Source organism: Pelobates fuscus, chromosome 1 (genome assembly GCF_036172605.1).
Source record: "Pelobates fuscus isolate aPelFus1 chromosome 1, aPelFus1.pri, whole genome shotgun sequence".
NCBI classification, from domain to species: Eukaryota; Metazoa; Chordata; class Amphibia; order Anura; family Pelobatidae; genus Pelobates; species Pelobates fuscus.
Window position 1 is genome coordinate 264,764,024 of NC_086317.1, and position 18,323 is coordinate 264,782,346.

The following is an 18,323-nucleotide window of genomic DNA, read 5'->3' on the forward strand; positions in this document are numbered from 1 at the left end:
GAGACTAAAATGTAACTTTTCGGCCATCAAAGAAAACGCTATGTCTAGCGCAAACCCAACACATCACATCACCCAAAAGAACACCATCCCCACAGTAAAACATGGTGGTGGCAGCATCATGCTGTGGGGATGTTTTTCAGCAGCCAGGACTGGGAAACTGGTCAGAGTTGAGGAAAAGATGGATGTTGCTAAATACAGTGATATTCTTGAACAAAATCTGTACCACTCTGTGCGTGATTTGAGGCTAGGACGGAGGTTCACCTTCCAGCAGGACAATGACCCCAAACACACTGCTAAAGCAACACTTGAGTGGTTTAAGAGGAAACATGTAAATGTCTTGGAATGGCCAAGTCAAAGCCCAGATCTCAATCCAATAGAAAATCTGTGGTCAGACTTAAAGATTGCTGTTCACAAGTGCAAACCATCCAACTTGAAGGAGCTGGAGCAGTTTTGCAAGGAGGAATGGGCAAAAATCCCAGTGGTAAGATGTGGCAAGCTCAAAGAGACTTATCCAAAGCGACTTCAAACTGTGATTGCCGCAAAAGGTGGCTCTACAAAGTATTGACTTTTGTCTGCAAATTCAACAGACGGTGACAGTTCCACTTTAAGTGAGCCAAGAGATGAGGTATTTCAACAACAACAAAAAAAAGAAACTAAATTGATATCACAGTGTATAGTGGCAGAGATTGGGTTACAGTCGACGGTTTGAGAAACTCCTATATCCCAAAATATCACTCCACGTTAAATAGGGTCTGTACTCCTAGCCCATGTAGGCAATAGCCTACCCACTTCTATGAAGAACAGTCACACTGCAAATACCTCGGCTACTAGAAGCATACTCTCAAAAATCCTACTCTACTGTACCAAGTCACACAAACTTCTAGCCTGATCAAAATTCTTAAGCCCTCATAACTCACACAGTGAAAATTGAAACAACTAAAAATAATATTCAATGCATGTTTCGATGCAAAAAGTGACCTTTGTTGGGAACCAAAATTGTATGGTGAGGTTCATATAGAAAATCTGAGTGCCACTCATCCTCAAAAACTTGTTTTCAAGATGTAACTGGCATAATATTTGTAACTAGGAGGTTAACAAAATTTAAGCCTTCAAGTGCAGGAATGGCGACTCATAGGTTTAGCTCTTTCATGACCAGGGACACAGATCTTTTATTTCCTCACTCTATAGACATAGGGCAGATGGGATCAAAAGGAGTTCAGAACTACAAATCTTCTTGGGACAATTCCTTCCCCTTCTCGAAGTGTTCCATAGAATTATACTACTAAATCTACAAAAGTATTGGGAAGATATTTAGAGTGGAAAAAGAACTTACATCTTGGTTTTCCTGGAAGAGTACAAGATATTCAGAGAGATGCTGTCGGATAAATTTCTTGATGATTTCCTGTTTAATCCTAGAATCCAGAACATTGGCTACCAAGCAGGCATCTCGCAGTACGTTACTGGGTCCACCAGCCCTCTGGAAGAAACATCAACAGTGAGGCTGTAATATTATGTAATAAAAACAAAACTCAAACTGTATCCATAAGCAATATCACTAGTTTGATGTTATGCTCATTAACCTGTTTCACAGCAGTAAAAGAGAATAACAGGCATTAAGGGTTTGTAAGACTAATATAAGCAATTATTGTAACATCTTCATTTTCTTATCTTAACCTTTTCCATAAAAAGGCTCAAAATTTCCACTGGCCACTAGGAATTTGAAGCCCTTCCATATAATACTGTCAAAAAAGCAAACTGTTTACCTTTGTGCCCTGTGAAGGAAATGCCTCTTCAAAGTCAGCCAGAATCTGTTGACCTAATTCAGTTTGGGCAGCTCTAACTCTGTATAGAAAGAAAAGATATTTGAACTGTGTATAATTAATTACCTTGAGTGCACATGTTAAAGCAAAGATATTTCTAAACAGAATTGAAGAAGAAAAAAAAAATGTCTAACAAGAAGCCCCAATGTATTAAGTTTTCTTTTTCTTTTTTTTCCATTTGGAGACTTGTTCCTGCACACCTATTGTGCCCTGCAATTTGGCAATAGCAACCCACCAATATCTGCGGTTTAGCAAATAAATCATTAAATGTACTTATGATATTTTTAGTAAAACTGTCATTTATTTTTTGGGGATTGGGATTACTATTGTCATTTATATAACCAACTTGTTCTGCAGTGCTTTACATTATTAATAAGGGGAATTTAACAATAATTGAGACAAATTATTAAAATTTGTGAAAGAAACAATAGATTGATGAAGGTCCTGCTCAAAAGAGAAGATGGAGTATAAAAACACGATGAAAATGCAGAGTGCGGGATAGGAACCAAATGACAAGGTGGAAAGGAAGCATAATTGGAAGGTGAGAGTGCAGGAGAGGCAGGAGAGAATGGACTCACTAATTAAGTTGAGAGTGCAATGGCAGTCACCCTGAGAGCCCATAAAATATTTTAAAGATATTTTAAAAGAGACTTTTTTTTTAAAAAGATTGGAGACATGGGGACAGGCTGATGGGGGAGGCATAAAATACATACAATAGGTGGATCACACGTCTGATGTCTCTAAAAAAGACAAGATAATATAGTACAATATTGCCAGTACAAACAATGAACAGATGTGTAAGGTATCAAGTACTCACAAGCCTGGAGCCAAATATAAGCTTATGGCTCTCATAGGTAGAGCAGAGGGACTCATAATAGGATGTCCCCATCCTTCTTCCAGTTTTTCTTGTATGATCTTTAGGACTTCTGGAGTAAAGGCAAATTGGACTGCTCAATTACCAAAAAGATACTTTATTGGATGGAATAAATAATGCACTATGTGCAATGAAATAAATAAAAATATAAATAAGTAATAGGAAAAAGCTCAAATAAGTCTATTTTGTCCAATGTGGGTTCTGCCTGGTGGCTGATGGGTCCGGAATGCGTTTCGCCCTATGGTGGGGGCTTCTTCAGTCGGTATGTAGTATGGAGGGACTCCTTGGCGTCCTTTTAAACCGTCTCATGAATATTTCTGGGTTTAGCTGTGTGCACTTGGAACGCAATATTAGTTCTAATGCATACGTAATGCGCTCCATTTCCGGGTTGCGTATCCTATGCCGATAGGGCGCATAGTTGGCGTCGCTGGAATGCGTGCCGTATGGCGCGTGCCTTCCACTGGGGGAATTTGGTATCCCCACAAAAGTTGCGGTTCACGGTCATAATACAGTAGTATATACAATCTAAAACTTGGCATGTTTTGTGCACATCTGAACTAACAATATTCAGTATAAATTAGATAACTCGTTAAAAAGATGATTATACTATCCTAGTCTGAATATATTGGTAGATAAGAACTTCGTCTTTGGATAAGAGAAACCATATATATCAGAGAAATATAAGAAAAACTGTAGGCAATAGTTTATTCTCCCTCTGATTAATTTCTTATTATTTTCAAAATATATTTAAAAAATATTGTAGGGGGCGGGGCCTGACTGCCAAAATGGCCGGACGTGTTCTCTAAGCGCTCCGGTACCAGCGGGCATTAAAGCAAGAATTTCGGACAATAAAATCATGCATGCAGCACCTGATGCCCGAAAAATGCAGCAGGACACCCGGCGGAATGCACCGATACGAATCCCGCAATTAACAGCAACACGAGTGCTCAAACCGGCCACGAGGCCTAAGCGGGAGTGGAGACTGGTGCCTGGGGGAGGCGGCCGCTCGCCCGGCATGGGAACCGCTCGAAAGCAAGAAGCACACGCTGCCCCACTACCCCCCCTCTGGACCGGCGGGGGACAGACTACCCCCGCAAAACAACGCGAACAAGCGACTGACCATGCGGTGAAGCGAACCTGTAAGGGAGATGTTAAGATGGCGGCACAGGCACGGCCTGCGACACAGAGCACTCATATCAACCCACCCAAACATACTTGGGCATTCTTTGACCGGCTCTGCGCAGGATTCTGGACGGAACCCAATGCCGGGCGCCGAGCCTTCAAGATGGCGAGGAAAGCGGCTGCGGCCTGGATTCGCCCGGCGAACCTTGGGCGGACTCCCGCCACGAACTAACAGAGGGGCTTCCCGACTAAAATGGCGCCGAAAAGCGAGATGGCCGGTAAAGCTGACAAGGCCCTTGAGAGACAGCACTCACACATGCTCAAACAAACGTGGGACCGGCCAGTATACCCGACCTCTCAGCCACTCTGAGATCCCGGAGGCCTCTAACCTGCATGCCGCACCCACCAACCTCCGAGCCCCAACCCGCAGCGAAGGGACCAACCGGAAAGGCACACAGCACACACAGGCCGCTGGACGGGTCCGGAGAGAGGAACAAGCGACGGCTTCGACCCCTGGAATGCTGACAACCAAGGGAGGAAGGCAGCTGCACACAGACAGCCTACCAGTACAGGGCATCGGCTGAGCAATCTACAGGAAAACTCACAGCATGCAGGGGCAAATGGCGGTACACACGGTACATAGAGCCAAGCAGACACTCAGAGACAAGATTAAAGAAACTTGTCAGGCCTAACCCGGCAATGGACTTTTACACTCTCCTTATAATTCTTCATTTTTAAATAACGTTATCTGCAGTGCCCCTGCTTACATGCCTATTTAATGCTCACCCTCATGCATATCTTAGACCAACCTATTAATAGCCCGTAATAGCTTGAATTGCCAGGATCCAGTGGTATCTTACCTCAATCATTACGTCTTTTATATAACGTTAAACATGCCCGACATTAAGCCCTGTCGAGGTCGCAACACCACAGGCAGTAGCACTGCATAAAATCTACAGCATAAAAAGCATACACCCAGCTACTTATATTAAACTGTTCAAAGCACAGGGATGAATACCTTATTGTTTAGTATAACTGACCTTACAAGAAGCAAGCTTACACCTGTTTAACTTTAACTTTACTTTTATACTTGAATTGTCTAAACCTGTTCAACCATCACCAAGTTGTTGACCCTTGTAGTCAGCTTATGACAAGGTTATGTTATATCACTCTAAAGCATCAGCAATGTACAACCAAACTGTTTATAGCCACAAAAAATGTGCTTGTCTTACCATTACCATGTACCTCTATGTTTAACTGTCTTCATGCGCTAGAGGATTACCTTTGGCGTACCTCACCAGCGAATGTTATCAACTTACGCACAACAAAAATAAAGAATTAAAAAAAAAATAAAAAAAAAATATTTTAAACTAAGAAATGCAGTCATTTTTGTAATGTGAACATTCCATAATATATTACTTGATGTACGAATAAATAAATACTGCTCTTAAATTTAAAGGGACCATATGTATGATACTTGATACCTTACACATCTATTCATTGTTTGTACTGGCAATATTGTACTATATTATTTTGTCTTTTTTTTAGAGACATCAGACATGTGATCCATCTATTTTATGTATTTTATGTTAATTCTTTAGAGTGGTATAAGGGGTTCCCACTCAGGTGGCTTGTAGCGGTTGCGCTACCACACATATCAACCCACTGTGTATATTATATTTTCTATATGATGGGGGAGGCAGGCTGTTCCATAAGAATGTCTTAGAATGTCTGTAAGCACAAGTTAGCAGATATGAGCAGTGGGCAGGAGAATGTCACCAGCAAAGTGGAGGGGCTGAGAAGAGACATACTTATGAATTTGTGATGAAATGAAGCTGGGGCAAGAGATGCGAAGAAATTTGTAGGCAAAAGTTAATATTTGAATTGAATGCTACAGGGCACAGGAAGCATATGTAACGATTGAAAGAAGGATGACGTATGAGAGGAGGAATGGAAGACAAATCTGGACTGTAGGGAGGCAGTAAGGTGTCTAGAGAGGCTAGCAGTGATAGAATTACAGTATTCAATGAGAGAAATTACAAGAGTATGAATCAGGTCCGTAGTAGCATCTTGTACGAAAAGGGGTAAGAAAGGGGTGGATGTAGGTAATGGTTTAAAGGTGGGATTGGCAGCATTTGGTGACATACTAGATATGAGGTATAATGGAAAGGCCAGATTACAACATGAAGGCAGAAAAGCTTGCAAGAAATGTGAAATACATGTACCATCATCTTGCAAGGAGAGAGACAGATAAGGATTATTATTATTATATGGAGGGGAGCAAAGAAGCTCAGTTTTAGACACACAGATTTATAAAGTGGATGGATATTCAAATCCGAGACGGAAGAGAAGCAACTGGAGACTTGTTCTAGGACAGTAGGAGAGAGATCAGGGTTGGGAGATAAATCTGGTTGTCATTGGCATACTTGCGGTAGTATAGGCCAAAATAATGAATACGTTTGCCAAGACAGTCAATGTAGAGAGAAAATGGAAAAGAGGTCCGAGCATTGGGGGGATCCAACCAACAAATGGGGATGAAAGGAAGAGGTGTTACCAGAAATGGGGACCCTGGATTGTTGATAGAGATGGGACAAGAACCAAAACAGAACAACATCATGAAAGCCAAGGGTGTGAAGGGTTAGGAGAAGCAGCACATGACCAACAGTGTCAAAAACAGCAAAACGTTATTTACCATAGCAAATCCTGCCATGTAGGTTTGGATACTACATACTTTTGGAAGTTTGCTAAACAATGTTGCGCATTTCACATTTTGCAGTAAAATTATCAACCAAAAATGCCATAACCATGTGTAACTGCTAAAATAGAGGCCTCCATGTTTAAATGTGTGTCTAAACTTGATAAAATCTTAATATGCCAGTTAGTTATGTATTTCCCACTGTAATTGGGTATCAGCTATAAAATGTTGATTTCTTTGTTGAAAAATAAGACTGTTTCCCATTATTGGATATGTAATAGTTTGAGGAGAAATATTGTACGGCGTTAGGTCAGTCACAACTTATAACTTATCTCTTGTATGTTTTATAAACCCGTCAGTCAAAAAAAAATAAAAAATCTGATTTTTGAGATGAGCATTATGAACCCTGTGTTGGTTGTGCATGTGTGATACATTACACACGAATCAGACAGCACTTTACACAAGGACGTAGCTGATTTTGAAATCAATTAACAAAATGAAGGGGTGAGATGAAGAGATAATCAGGAATATAATATATACAAATGTACCTGGCTTTTAAAATCTCCGAAGTAATAGCCTGCTAACTTAGTTTCTAAATGGTCTGACCTGTATCTGTTCAAAGCTCAGGGAGGCAGGCTTGATTTTAGTGCCAATGATACAGAGTATCATTCAGTTGGGTAATCCTAACATTTATTAATCAGCTAAAATCCGACAGCGTGCATTTAAAAAAAATGCAAACACCAACTAGAGGAAAACCGCTCTATGAGTTATTATTCCGGAGGGGGGGGGGGGGGGGGGGAGTTTCTTTACTGCCTCTTCCAAAAAAACAAAACCCAAAAACTACTGCAGAACATATTTTTCTCCTTTGTTGCAGTTAATATACAGAGTTTTTAAATACCAGTAAATCTTACTAAACCACAAGTTTCTTTTTTGCTTAGCCTACTAGAAATGTTAGACAGCGATTGGCAGTGTGCTGATAAAAAGAGGCTGAAGCAGCCTGTCTTTTTTGTCTTGTGGTACAGTTGTTATGTCTCAGTTAAAATACTTTCCAGGCCATTTCAATTACATTAAAGCCGTTTAACCTATTCAGGGCACAAAGGATCAACTGGAGAACAGAGGTACCGTTATTTCTCCAGAAAGAAAGCAATTCTTTTTAAAAGCATATGTACTGCAAACTTCTTATCGCACAATTATGAAATATGAATGTTCATATATTTAAAATATTAGGGGGAAAATGTAATGGATAATGGTGAAGGGGGTCTGCATATGTCATAATAAAGCACCAGAACAATAGTCTAAAATTCTAGACTCTAGAATCTAGACTATTGGTCTTGTGCTTTATTAGGACACATACAGACCCACTCAATATCTAGACCCTAGATGGATATGAAAGTCTATAGAACCCCAACGTGTGGGGTTCAAGATGCATCTGAATGTCTATGGAATCCCAATGTGTCATTGTTATTGGCACGTTTTAACAATCTGTATATTTTAGGTTACGTTATTAATTTATTTTAATTGCAGTTAGAACTAAATAGAGTTAGGCTTCCTTTAACCCCTTAGTGACCAGACCGTTTTTCAATTTTCTTACCGTTAAGGACTAGGGCTCTTTTTACATTTCTGAGGTGTTTGTGTTTAGCTGTAATTTTCCTTTTACTCATTTACTGTACCCACACATATTATATACCGTTTTTTTTATTATATGCCATTAAAAGGTCTTTCTAAAAGATACCATTATTTTAATCATATCATAATTTACTATATAAAAAAAAAAATCTGACGAAAAAACTAAACAAAAAAAAACACATTTTTTCTAACTTTGACTCCCAAAATCTGTTACGTATCTACAACCACCTAACACCCGTGCAAAATAGTTTCTAAATTTTGTCCTGAGTTTAGAAATGCCCAATGTAACATGTTCTTAGCTTTTTTTTTTTTGGAAAGTTTTAGGGCTATAAGTACAAGTAGCACTTTGCTATTTCCAAACCATTTTTTCCCCCCAACATTAATGCTAGTTACACTGTAACACTGATATCTGTCAGGAATCCCTGAATAACCCTTCACATGTATATATATTTTAAAAGACAACCCAAGGTATTAAAGTTGGGGTATTTTGACTCTTTTCATGCAACCATTATACCACCAATCTATGCCAAATAAAAATATTTTTTTTTAAATTGGTGATTTTTTTTTTGACACACATAGCAATTTAAGAATACATGTATGGAGAACTTTAAGGGTTACTGCCAAGGAACACCCCAATATGTGTTCAGCAACATCTCCTGAGTACAGTGATACCACCCATGTACAGGTGTGTCGGGATCTCTGGGGGCTAAAAGACCTTATTTGGAGGGTGCACATTCCAACATTCCAGTTTTCCAATTTGGAATTTTCACAGCTGATCATCATGCACCCATGTCCTATTTGGCACATTTTTGAAGCCGGCCAATGTAATTTACCCCCATCAAACCATATATTTTTGAAAAGTAGACATCCTAGGGTATTTCAAATGGTGGTATTTTAACACTTTTCATGCACTAATTCTACCACCAGTTTTTGTCAAACTTTTGGGTAGTCATTCTTTTTGTTTTATTTTTCTCTCACATTGTACTTTAGGCATGGATTCTCAGTTCCTGTTATGTGTTACTGACAAAGAACATCCCAATATGTATTCAGTAACATCTCCCGAGTACTGATGTACAGGTTTTATGGGTTTTTGCAAACTTACAGGAGTCAAATGTAGGGATTTCCCCTTTTCCATGTTTGCACCTTGAAATTTGCCAGATTGGTTTGCTGGGTCTGAGTTGCCTTTTGAGACCATATGGTAGCCTAGGAATGTAAAATAACTCCATCATGACATACCCTTTTCAAATGTAGACAACCCAGGCTATTCCAAATGGGGTTTGTCCAGTCTTTTGTAGTAGCCACTTAGTCACAAACACTGGCCAAAGTTACTGTTTTTATTTGTTTTTTCCTTTTTTACACAAAAGCGGCACTTTTACTAGTGATTTAATCGCCGTGATATGTTTTACTGTTTTAAACACTCATATTTGTGTTCAGCGAAGTCTCCAGAGTATAACAATACCCCCCATGTACAGGTTTTATGGTGTTTTGGAATGTTACAGGGTCAATATAGGGCTTGCCCAATTCAGTTTGGAAGATTGGTTTGCTGGGTCCATATGGTAGCCCAGGAATGTGAAATAACCCCATCATGGTATACAATTTTCATATATAGACAACTAAGGGTATTCTAAATAGGGTATATTTAGTCTTTTGTAGTAGCCAGTCACAAATGCTGCTCAAAGTTAGCATTTTTTTTATAAATGTGTTTTTTTCCCCCCTCAATTTATATTATCAAGGCATAATGTAATACCCTTAGAACAGCTAGAAGCAATCAAATTTACCTTAAGGACCGTTTTTTGTAGGACGTATCTCATACGTCCACGGTCCTTAAGGGGTTAATCATAAAGCAGCACTGGTACATACATGCCACAGTCTGTTTGAGATTGGCATGATTTACACTCCCAGGCTGCAACTGCTGTCCTTAAAGTCAGCTTGCTGAAGTGCCTTATGTGTGATGAGTGTGTCCTGTGTTCTTTTCAGTTTTCAAAAAGTGTAGATTTCAATAGAAATGGTCCCTTTTTAAAATTAAGTTTGTTACACACCCATGGCTGCCACAACAGGCCCTGTTACTATCTGGTTTGTTTAGCTCATAGGAGTGAAACTCAAAAGGCAGGAAATTGTTCAGAGCACCTGCACTGCAAAGATTTCTCATTGAGTTGCAATGTCTGTATTTGGGCAGCCACAAAAGGTCTGGGCTGGGGAAGAAGGGAATGCTTGCAAAGGCATCAGAAGAGATCTACAGAGTTTGCAAACAGTTGTTAGATGTACCCCCAATGAAAAAGAAAAAAACAAACAATTAAATGCAAGAAGCTTTCATTGGGGACATAACTACTGAACAGTACCGGTATTTTCTTTCTATTTGGGCAGTGGAAGGTCCCTTTAATTCAGCCTCTTTAATTGTAGTGATTCGGAAGGAGAGGTGCTGAGATAATAATCATTGTCTTTGTCTCTCCAGTCGCTCTAAGATATGGGAATGGGACCTAATGGCAGTCCCAGGCAGGGAGACATAATGGTGAACAATGGGGAAAAAATGCTGCTCTGTAGACTTCATAATAAACTAGGAGACTTAAAGGACCACTCTAGGCACCCAGACCACTTCAGCTTAATGAAGTGGTCTGGGTGCCAGGTCCTATGAGACCAGCTGAATGCGCGCGCAGCTCTTGCCGCGCATGCACATTCAGCCGAATGGGAGGATCGGAGGTGGAGAGGAGGAGGAGAGCACCCCGCCCGGCGCTGGAATAAAGGTAAGTTTTAACCCCTTCCTCACCATCAAGCGCGGCGGGAGGGGGTCCCTGCAGGTGGGGGCACCCTCAGGGCACTATAGTGCCAGGAAAACGAGTATGTTTTACTGGCACTATAGTGGTCCTTTAAGGTGTTGTGTTTTATAAAAGGTTTCCAGAACCCTGAGATGGCACTGTTTTTCAATAATACATTTCACGGTTATTAGTAATAGTGTAAAAATAATAGATGTGATTATTCCTCAACTTAGCACAGCTTTCTTAATGTAGATATATTTCCAACAAATATTCAGTAGAGTAATGTAGTGCACTAATGTTTAGTGATTGTGGGGTTTAATGTGTTGGGGTTCTGTAGTGTTTAGGAAGAGGACTTGACTGTAAGAAGAGCAGTACATAACCAAGTGACTACTGAGATAGGTAGGAATTACTCTTCCAGACAATTCAGTCGCTCTTCCTTTAGGAATTCAATATATATATATATATATATATATATATATATATATATATATATATATATATATATATATATATATATATATATATATATATACATACACATACATACACACACACACACACTCACTATATATATAAATAAAAGAGGACCCACCAAAGTAAAGAGTAGATAAATAAATATAATTGGAATACATTAAATAAGGGGGAGAGTTGGGTGGGGAATTAGCCCACTGGGATAACTCAAGGTAGGAAGCAATTTAAAAGCTCTGAGGCTACCGAGGTCAATGGAGGGTTAAATGGAATGTTAAAGTCTCCAAGAATATTACTTTACAAGAAGTAGGGAAGCTAGGCAGCAAAAAATGGCAAGAAGGGGGGAATCAAAGGAGTGGTAAATAATGGCAACATTTGCAGAGGCGGGTGTGAACAGGTGAACTGAGTGACGTTCAAAAGAGTAAAGAAAGAGGGAGGGAGGATAGAAGTTTGAAGGACAAGAAGGATAAAAGCAGAATCCCCACTGCGCCAATGTCTAACGGGTGTGAGTTAATTGAAGACCACTAAAGGATAATGAGGCAGGGGGAGCAGTGTCAAATGGAGAGAGCCATGTTTCAGTTAATACCAGTTAATTTAGGGAATGCAAAATGAATAAGTCATGAACATCAGTTGATTTAGCAATATTGCACACAAAGTGTGCATTCCAGAGGTAAGTATGAAAGAAGGACTTAAAAGAAGAGTTACATGAGATGGACATAAGATTGGTGTGGTTTCTGCTGTTAGAACAAGTAAGTCCCACAAGGGACCAAGGTTTGGAGAGACATCACCAGCTGCCAGGAGCATAAGGATAGAAAGGAGGAGAAGGTGGGGGTAAGATTTAAATGTTTTGGGTGAGAGCTTGTATTTGCAGGCTATGGATGGAGTTGGTGGAGAAAGGGTGGATATGTATAAGAAAAGAGCATGGAATGATTAAAGAGGGGAAGGACGTAAAGTGGGGGCAATACAATTTGTTCCAGCAGGAACAGGTAAACAGAAAGATAGATTTTCGCAATGACAGAAGTGAGGGTAAAGTGATAAATAGAAGGGAGAACGTTATTAGGAGAATAGGGAGTTTGTGTTATAGATAAGGAGATTGGGTGGGAAAATGAATACTATAGGAAAGAGTGGAGGAGTGAAGGGATATACCTACAAAGCAGCATAAACTGAAAATTCAAAAGCATCAAAGCTGCAAGAGACTCAAATGAACTAGCTCTATTGATTTTGGCTGCTCACGGAAGCTGTCTTTCCTTACACTGAACTCCAGAGATCTAAAGATGTTAACAATGTGCAGGGTGTGCCTTTCGTTTCTGCAGGAATTACTATTCCTATCACAACCAGATGGAACTATTATCAGAAAGTAAACAATATGACAGAAAGGGCACACAGGAGAGAAAAAACTAAAAATATCCAATGTAAGCGATCCATGACATTCTCACACTGCCCTTTAAAATAAAAATAAAAAAGGGACGGTATTTGAATTTGAATTTTATCTTCCAGTCTGCCTGTTCAAAATTAAACCGCTATCACCATGCCCACAAATTTCCACTCATTACCTTTGATTACAGACAGACACAATGAAATGTTAAATAACAGATGGCTAACCAAACCTTGCCTAAATAAAACTACCGGTAGTATCTCAATCCTTTATTATAAAGGACTTGAAGTTTCAGTTAAGTGTTTCTCAATGTATTAGAGCTTTGTTGAAAGAGATTGAAAGTCTGCAGTATAAGATTTAGGGTTTGGATCTTCTAACTCAAAGATATGTACAAAATGTGCAGACCTACATGCCCTTCTTGAAAGCACTATAACACTATTTAATACAAGTAGACAAAATAACATTTCCTATGGAATACAGAGTCACTTGGTGACTCATACAGAAGCCCATTAGTGATATCACTCTCCAGAGAGTGCTAGTCTGGATGGCTAAAAATTGCAAATTGTCCCATATGGAGGAAATACTGCTTGTAGGCAAAGAAGTCTTAGTTAAAGGAACACTATAGTGTTAAGAATACAAAACTGTATTCCTAACACTATAGTGTCCCTCTGCGACCGCAGCTCCCCGTGGCCATGTAAAGGGTTAAAAAAACTCTTTAAACACTTTAAACACTTACCTGATGCCAGCGCCGATGTCCCTTAGCACTGGATCGGGTTATTCCTCCGCTGATGCCAGCGCCATTCAAGAACCTAAGCGCATGTGCGGCAAGCGCCGTGTGCATTAGGCATTCCCCATAGGAAAGCATTAACTCTATGCTTTCCTATGTGATTTGTTAACACGCTGGGTGTCCTAAAGCAAAGTGTGATGACATCCAGCGTCGTTTCACCAAGTCAAACTCTGCGAAACTGCAGGAAGTGTCTCTTATTGCGGTCTGGTATACAGCCACTAGAGTCTTAACATTTTCTCTAAAACTGCAAGGTTTTATATTACAGGATTAACCCCTTAAGGACACATGACATGTGTGACATGTCATGATTCTCTTTTATTCCCGAAATTTGGTCCTTAAGGGGTAAAGGGAAAAAGGACACTGCAGCCGGACCACTTCAATGAAATTAAGTGGTCTGGGTGCCTATAGTGTCCCTTTAAATATCAATGGGATTCGAAAAAATACAAATACACACAATCACCCGTGAAAAAAGTGATTTGTGTAAACAAAAATAAAAACTTAACTTATAGGTACACAGCTTCCCAAGGTTATTTCCCAGCTGATAACCATATAACAGAACTGTATGAATGATAGGATGTACATAAATATCAATGGGAAACTGAAAACTACCCGAGTTTTAGGGAAAGCCTAGTTTGACTTCGCTCTACCCTAGTTTTAGGGAAAGCATTTACACCTTTTCATTCAATTAAAACAAATATTCACTAAATGGTGATATTTTAACGAATTACCAATTGTATTGTATACAAGTCAGCCGGCGGTTACACCAATTCCAGGACGGACTGTTACCACAAGGAACCCGGTGATATTTTATCTACTACATAGTGTTTCATTTGTTACTTTGGAAATAAAAACGGTGCTTACCTATCTACATTGGCAGCAGCGGAAGTCTATGTTTTGGGCCATTACAGGTAGAGCAGACTTATTTGCTCTAGGTTTGTGTGTTAATTTCCTATTTTTCCTGCATTTTGGCTACTTTTATCTTACAATATTATACTATATATGCTTTTTTGTTTCTTTCTATGTTCCTCATTTGGAGCTGTATTTTATTGGTTGCCTATTGGGCCAATTGCCGATAACTGGTGCCGATAATCCGTACATTTAAAAAGCAAACAATTTCCACACAAATCTGGCATTAACTCAACATGCTGACAGAAATCACACTCATATGACTCTCAGACAGCTTGTTCAAGCTAAAAGCAGTAACAATCCTATTAATCTCAGGCAGTTTGTCCAGTACATTAGATTATTCACTGTGGCACCTCCCTGGCTTCAGCTGAGCTCTGCATGTAGGAACTCACAGGTAGGGGTGACATGAGGTTGCAATATAGCGCCTCATAGGCACGCAGCTGAAGTTTCTGCATGCGGAAGACAGAGTGCAGTGACTGGTAGAGGAAAGTTATCGGTAATTCACAAGACCGAAATATGCGGAATATCAACTCTAATAATAAGGACAATAGATAATCAGTCTATCACTATCATCAAGTCATTTACCCACAACACACGCATTACACCTCTGATACTAGGAAGAGTTTAAATGTAATATTTTGTAAAATGTATTTAAGAATAAGTAATAGGTCACTGAGTTAAAGCGGCACTGTCATGCCGAACTTACCTTTCCTCAATCTCTTCCTCTTCTCACCCTCTCTCGGGATCTGTTATTCATTTCTTCCTGTCTTCTTTAGTTTTCTTTAAAATCATAAGACAAAGTAGGGACTCTGTCTTATGGAGGATTCCTCCGCTTGACCAGCTCTGACCAGCGGAGGAGCAAAGTGTGCTTCATTTCCGCTGGTCAGAGCAATTTTCCCATGATCCCTAGCTTTCCTCCCTGTTCCCACAATGCTTCCTGTCAGTATTGCCGAAAGTCCTGTCACTTAGACAGAACGCCGGCAAAACTGCCGAATTGCATCCTAACAGAATGAGCACTGTTTCTCCATTGGTGTTAGGATGCAATTCGGTACTTTGTTCGGATCGGAATTTCATTCAAATGAATGAAACTCCGATCCTATTCATTGCTGTGGCTGCATCTTGCAGCCGCTTAGTAGATAACTCCCTAATTCCCACGGTATCAGGGAGCTATCTACTAAAAGGCTGAAAGACCTAAATTGGTCTTTCAGCCAAAATTTACTAACACCAAGTAAAAATGACTTGGTATTAGTAAATAATATGCCCCTACTCGCTATACCGCGAGTAGGGGCATGTCTAGTAAGCAGTGAGCAGCCTGTGGCTGCTCACTGTAGAAAAAAAATAAATAAATATTGCCCCCCACCCCTAAATGACGGGTGGGGGCCGTTAAGTAAAATAAGGGAGGGAGACCTATTGTCCCCCCCCCCCCCCCCGGCCCCCACCCCTGAGCGGTGGGTGGGGGCCATAAAGATAATGAGGGGGGGGACCTACTGTCCTCCCCCCCGGCCCCCACCCCTGGGCGGCGGGTGGGGGCCATAATGTTAATAAAGGGGGGGGGGACCTACTGTCCTCCCCCCCCGGCCCCCACCCCTGGGCGGCGGGTGGGGGCCATAATAGTAGTAGGGGGGGGGGACCTACTGTCCCCCCCCCCCGGCCCCCACCCCTGGACGGCGGGTGGGGGCCATAATGGGAATGAGGGGGGACCTACTGTCCTCCCCTCAGGCCCCCACCCCTGGGCGGCGGGTGGGGGCCATAATAGTAATAAGGGGGGGGGACCTACTGTCCTCCCCTCAGGCCCCCACCCCTGGGCGGCGGGTGGGGGCCATCATAGTAATAAGGGGGGGGGAACCTACTGCCCCCCCCCGGCCCCCACCCCTGGGCGGCGGGTGGGGGCACTAAGTAAATCCCCCCCCCCCCTCCCATCAAGGTGACTAGGGGTGCCCAAGCCCCTAGTCACCCACCCCCCACCCAAATAAAAAATGCCCCTACCTACCCCCCTCACCCTAAAAAATAGTGAGGGGGGGATAAAATTGCTAACCTGTAAAGTAAAATTAAACTTACCATTCGACGTCTTCTTTTTTCTAAAATCTTAATTTTTCAGCCCCAAAAAAGGCCAAATAAAAAAACATCATAGCCGTCGAACTAAAAATAAAATAAAAAACCCGAGCGCACAAAAAAATAATCCATCTTCACCCATGGAGGGCTCCGCGCAGACTGAGCTCCGCAGGGCGGGGCAAGGCTTATAAAGCCTTGCCCCGCCCTGCAATTAGCCTAAGAACACTCTGATTGGTGGGTTTAAGCCAATCAGAGTGCTCTTTGTCATTTTACAAGCGTGGGAAAGTTCTTTGGAATTTTCCCACGCTTGTAAAATGACACAGAGCACTGTGATTGGATGGCTTGAAATCCATCCAATCACAGTGCTCTGTGTCATTTTACAAGCGTGGGAAAGTTCCAAAGAATTTTCCCACGCTTGTAAAATGACACAGAGCACTGTGATTGGATGGCTTGAAATCCATCCAATCACAGTGCTCTGTGTCATTTTACATGCGTGGGAAAGTTCCAAAGAATTTTCCCACGCTTGTAAAATGACACAGAGCATTGTGATTGGATGGATTTCAAGCCATCCAATCACAGTGCTCTGTGTCATTTTACAAGCGTGGGAAAGTTCCAAAGAACTTTCCCACGCTTGTAAAATGACACAGAGCACTGTGATTGGATGGATTTCAAGCCATCCAATCACAGTGCTCTGTGTCATTTTACAAGCGTGGGAAAATTCCAAAGAACTTTCCCACGCTTGTAAAATGACAAAGAGCACTCTGATTGGCTTAAACCCACCAATCAGAGTGTTCTTAGGCTAATTGCAGGGCGGGGCAAGGCTTTATAAGCCTTGCCCAGCCCTGCGGAGCTCAGTCTGCGTGGAGCCCTCCATGGGTGAAGATGGATTATTTTTTTTGTGCGCTCGGGTTTTTTCTTTTTCGTCGGGTTTTTTTTTTGCGCTCGGGTTTTTTATTTTATTTTTAGTTCGACGGCTATGATGGTTTTTTTTTATTTGGCCTTTTTTGGGGCTGAAAAATTAAGATTTTAGAAAAAAGAAGACGTCGAATGGTAAGTTTAATTTTACTTTACAGGTTAGCAATTTTATTCCCCCCTCACTATTTTTTAGGGTGAGGGGGGTAGGTAGGGGCATTTTTTATTTGGGTGGGGGGTGGGTGACTAGGGGCTTGGGCACCCCTAGTCACCTTGATGGGGGGGGGGGGAATTTACTTAGTGCCCCCACCCGCCGCCCAGGGGTGGGGGCGGGGGGAGGACAGTAGGTCCCCCCCCATTATCGTTATGGCCCCCACCCGCCGCCCAGGGGTGGGGGCCGGGGGGGGGGACAGTAGGTCCCCCCCCCTATTACTATTATGGCCCCCACCCGCCGCCCAGGGGTGGGGGCCGGGGGGTGGAGGACAGTAGGTCCCCCCCCTTATTACTATTATGGCCCCCACCCGCCGCCCAGGGGTGGGGGCCGGGGGGTGGAGGACAGTAGGTCCCCCCCCCCTTATTACTATTATGGCCCCCACCCGCCGCCCAGGGGTGGGGGCCTGAGGGGAGGACAGTAGGTCCCCCCCCATTATCGTTATGGCCCCCACCCGCCGCCCAGGGGTGGGGGCCGGGGGGGGGGACAGTAGGTCCCCCCCCCTATTACTATTATGGCCCCCACCCGCCGCCCAGGGGTGGGGGCCGGGGGGTGGAGGACAGTAGGTCCCCCCCCTTATTACTATTATGGCCCCCACCCGCCGCCCAGGGGTGGGGGCCGGGGGGTGGAGGACAGTAGGTCCCCCCCCCCTTATTACTATTATGGCCCCCACCCGCCGCCCAGGGGTGGGGGCCTGAGGGGAGGACAGTAGGTCCCCCCCC

General features: G+C 42.1%; 1 protein-coding gene across 2 annotated transcripts in view; it reads right to left on the reverse strand.

Moving 5' to 3' along the window:
* VPS53 (VPS53 subunit of GARP complex) overlaps window positions 1–18,323 on the reverse strand; it is a 166,080-nt gene that overhangs the window by 93,234 nt on the left and 54,523 nt on the right. For both annotated transcript variants that reach the window (XR_010090947.1, XM_063457083.1), the window contains exons 8-9: window positions 1,764–1,842; window positions 1,334–1,477 (exon numbers count right to left, since the gene is read on the reverse strand). Coding sequence is in view for 1 of the 2 variants with exons in the window: in XM_063457083.1 (XP_063313153.1) it covers window positions 1,334–1,477; window positions 1,764–1,842 (223 nt within the window). In the remaining variant the exon portion in view is untranslated. The remainder of the gene's footprint in view (window positions 1–1,333; window positions 1,478–1,763; window positions 1,843–18,323) is intronic.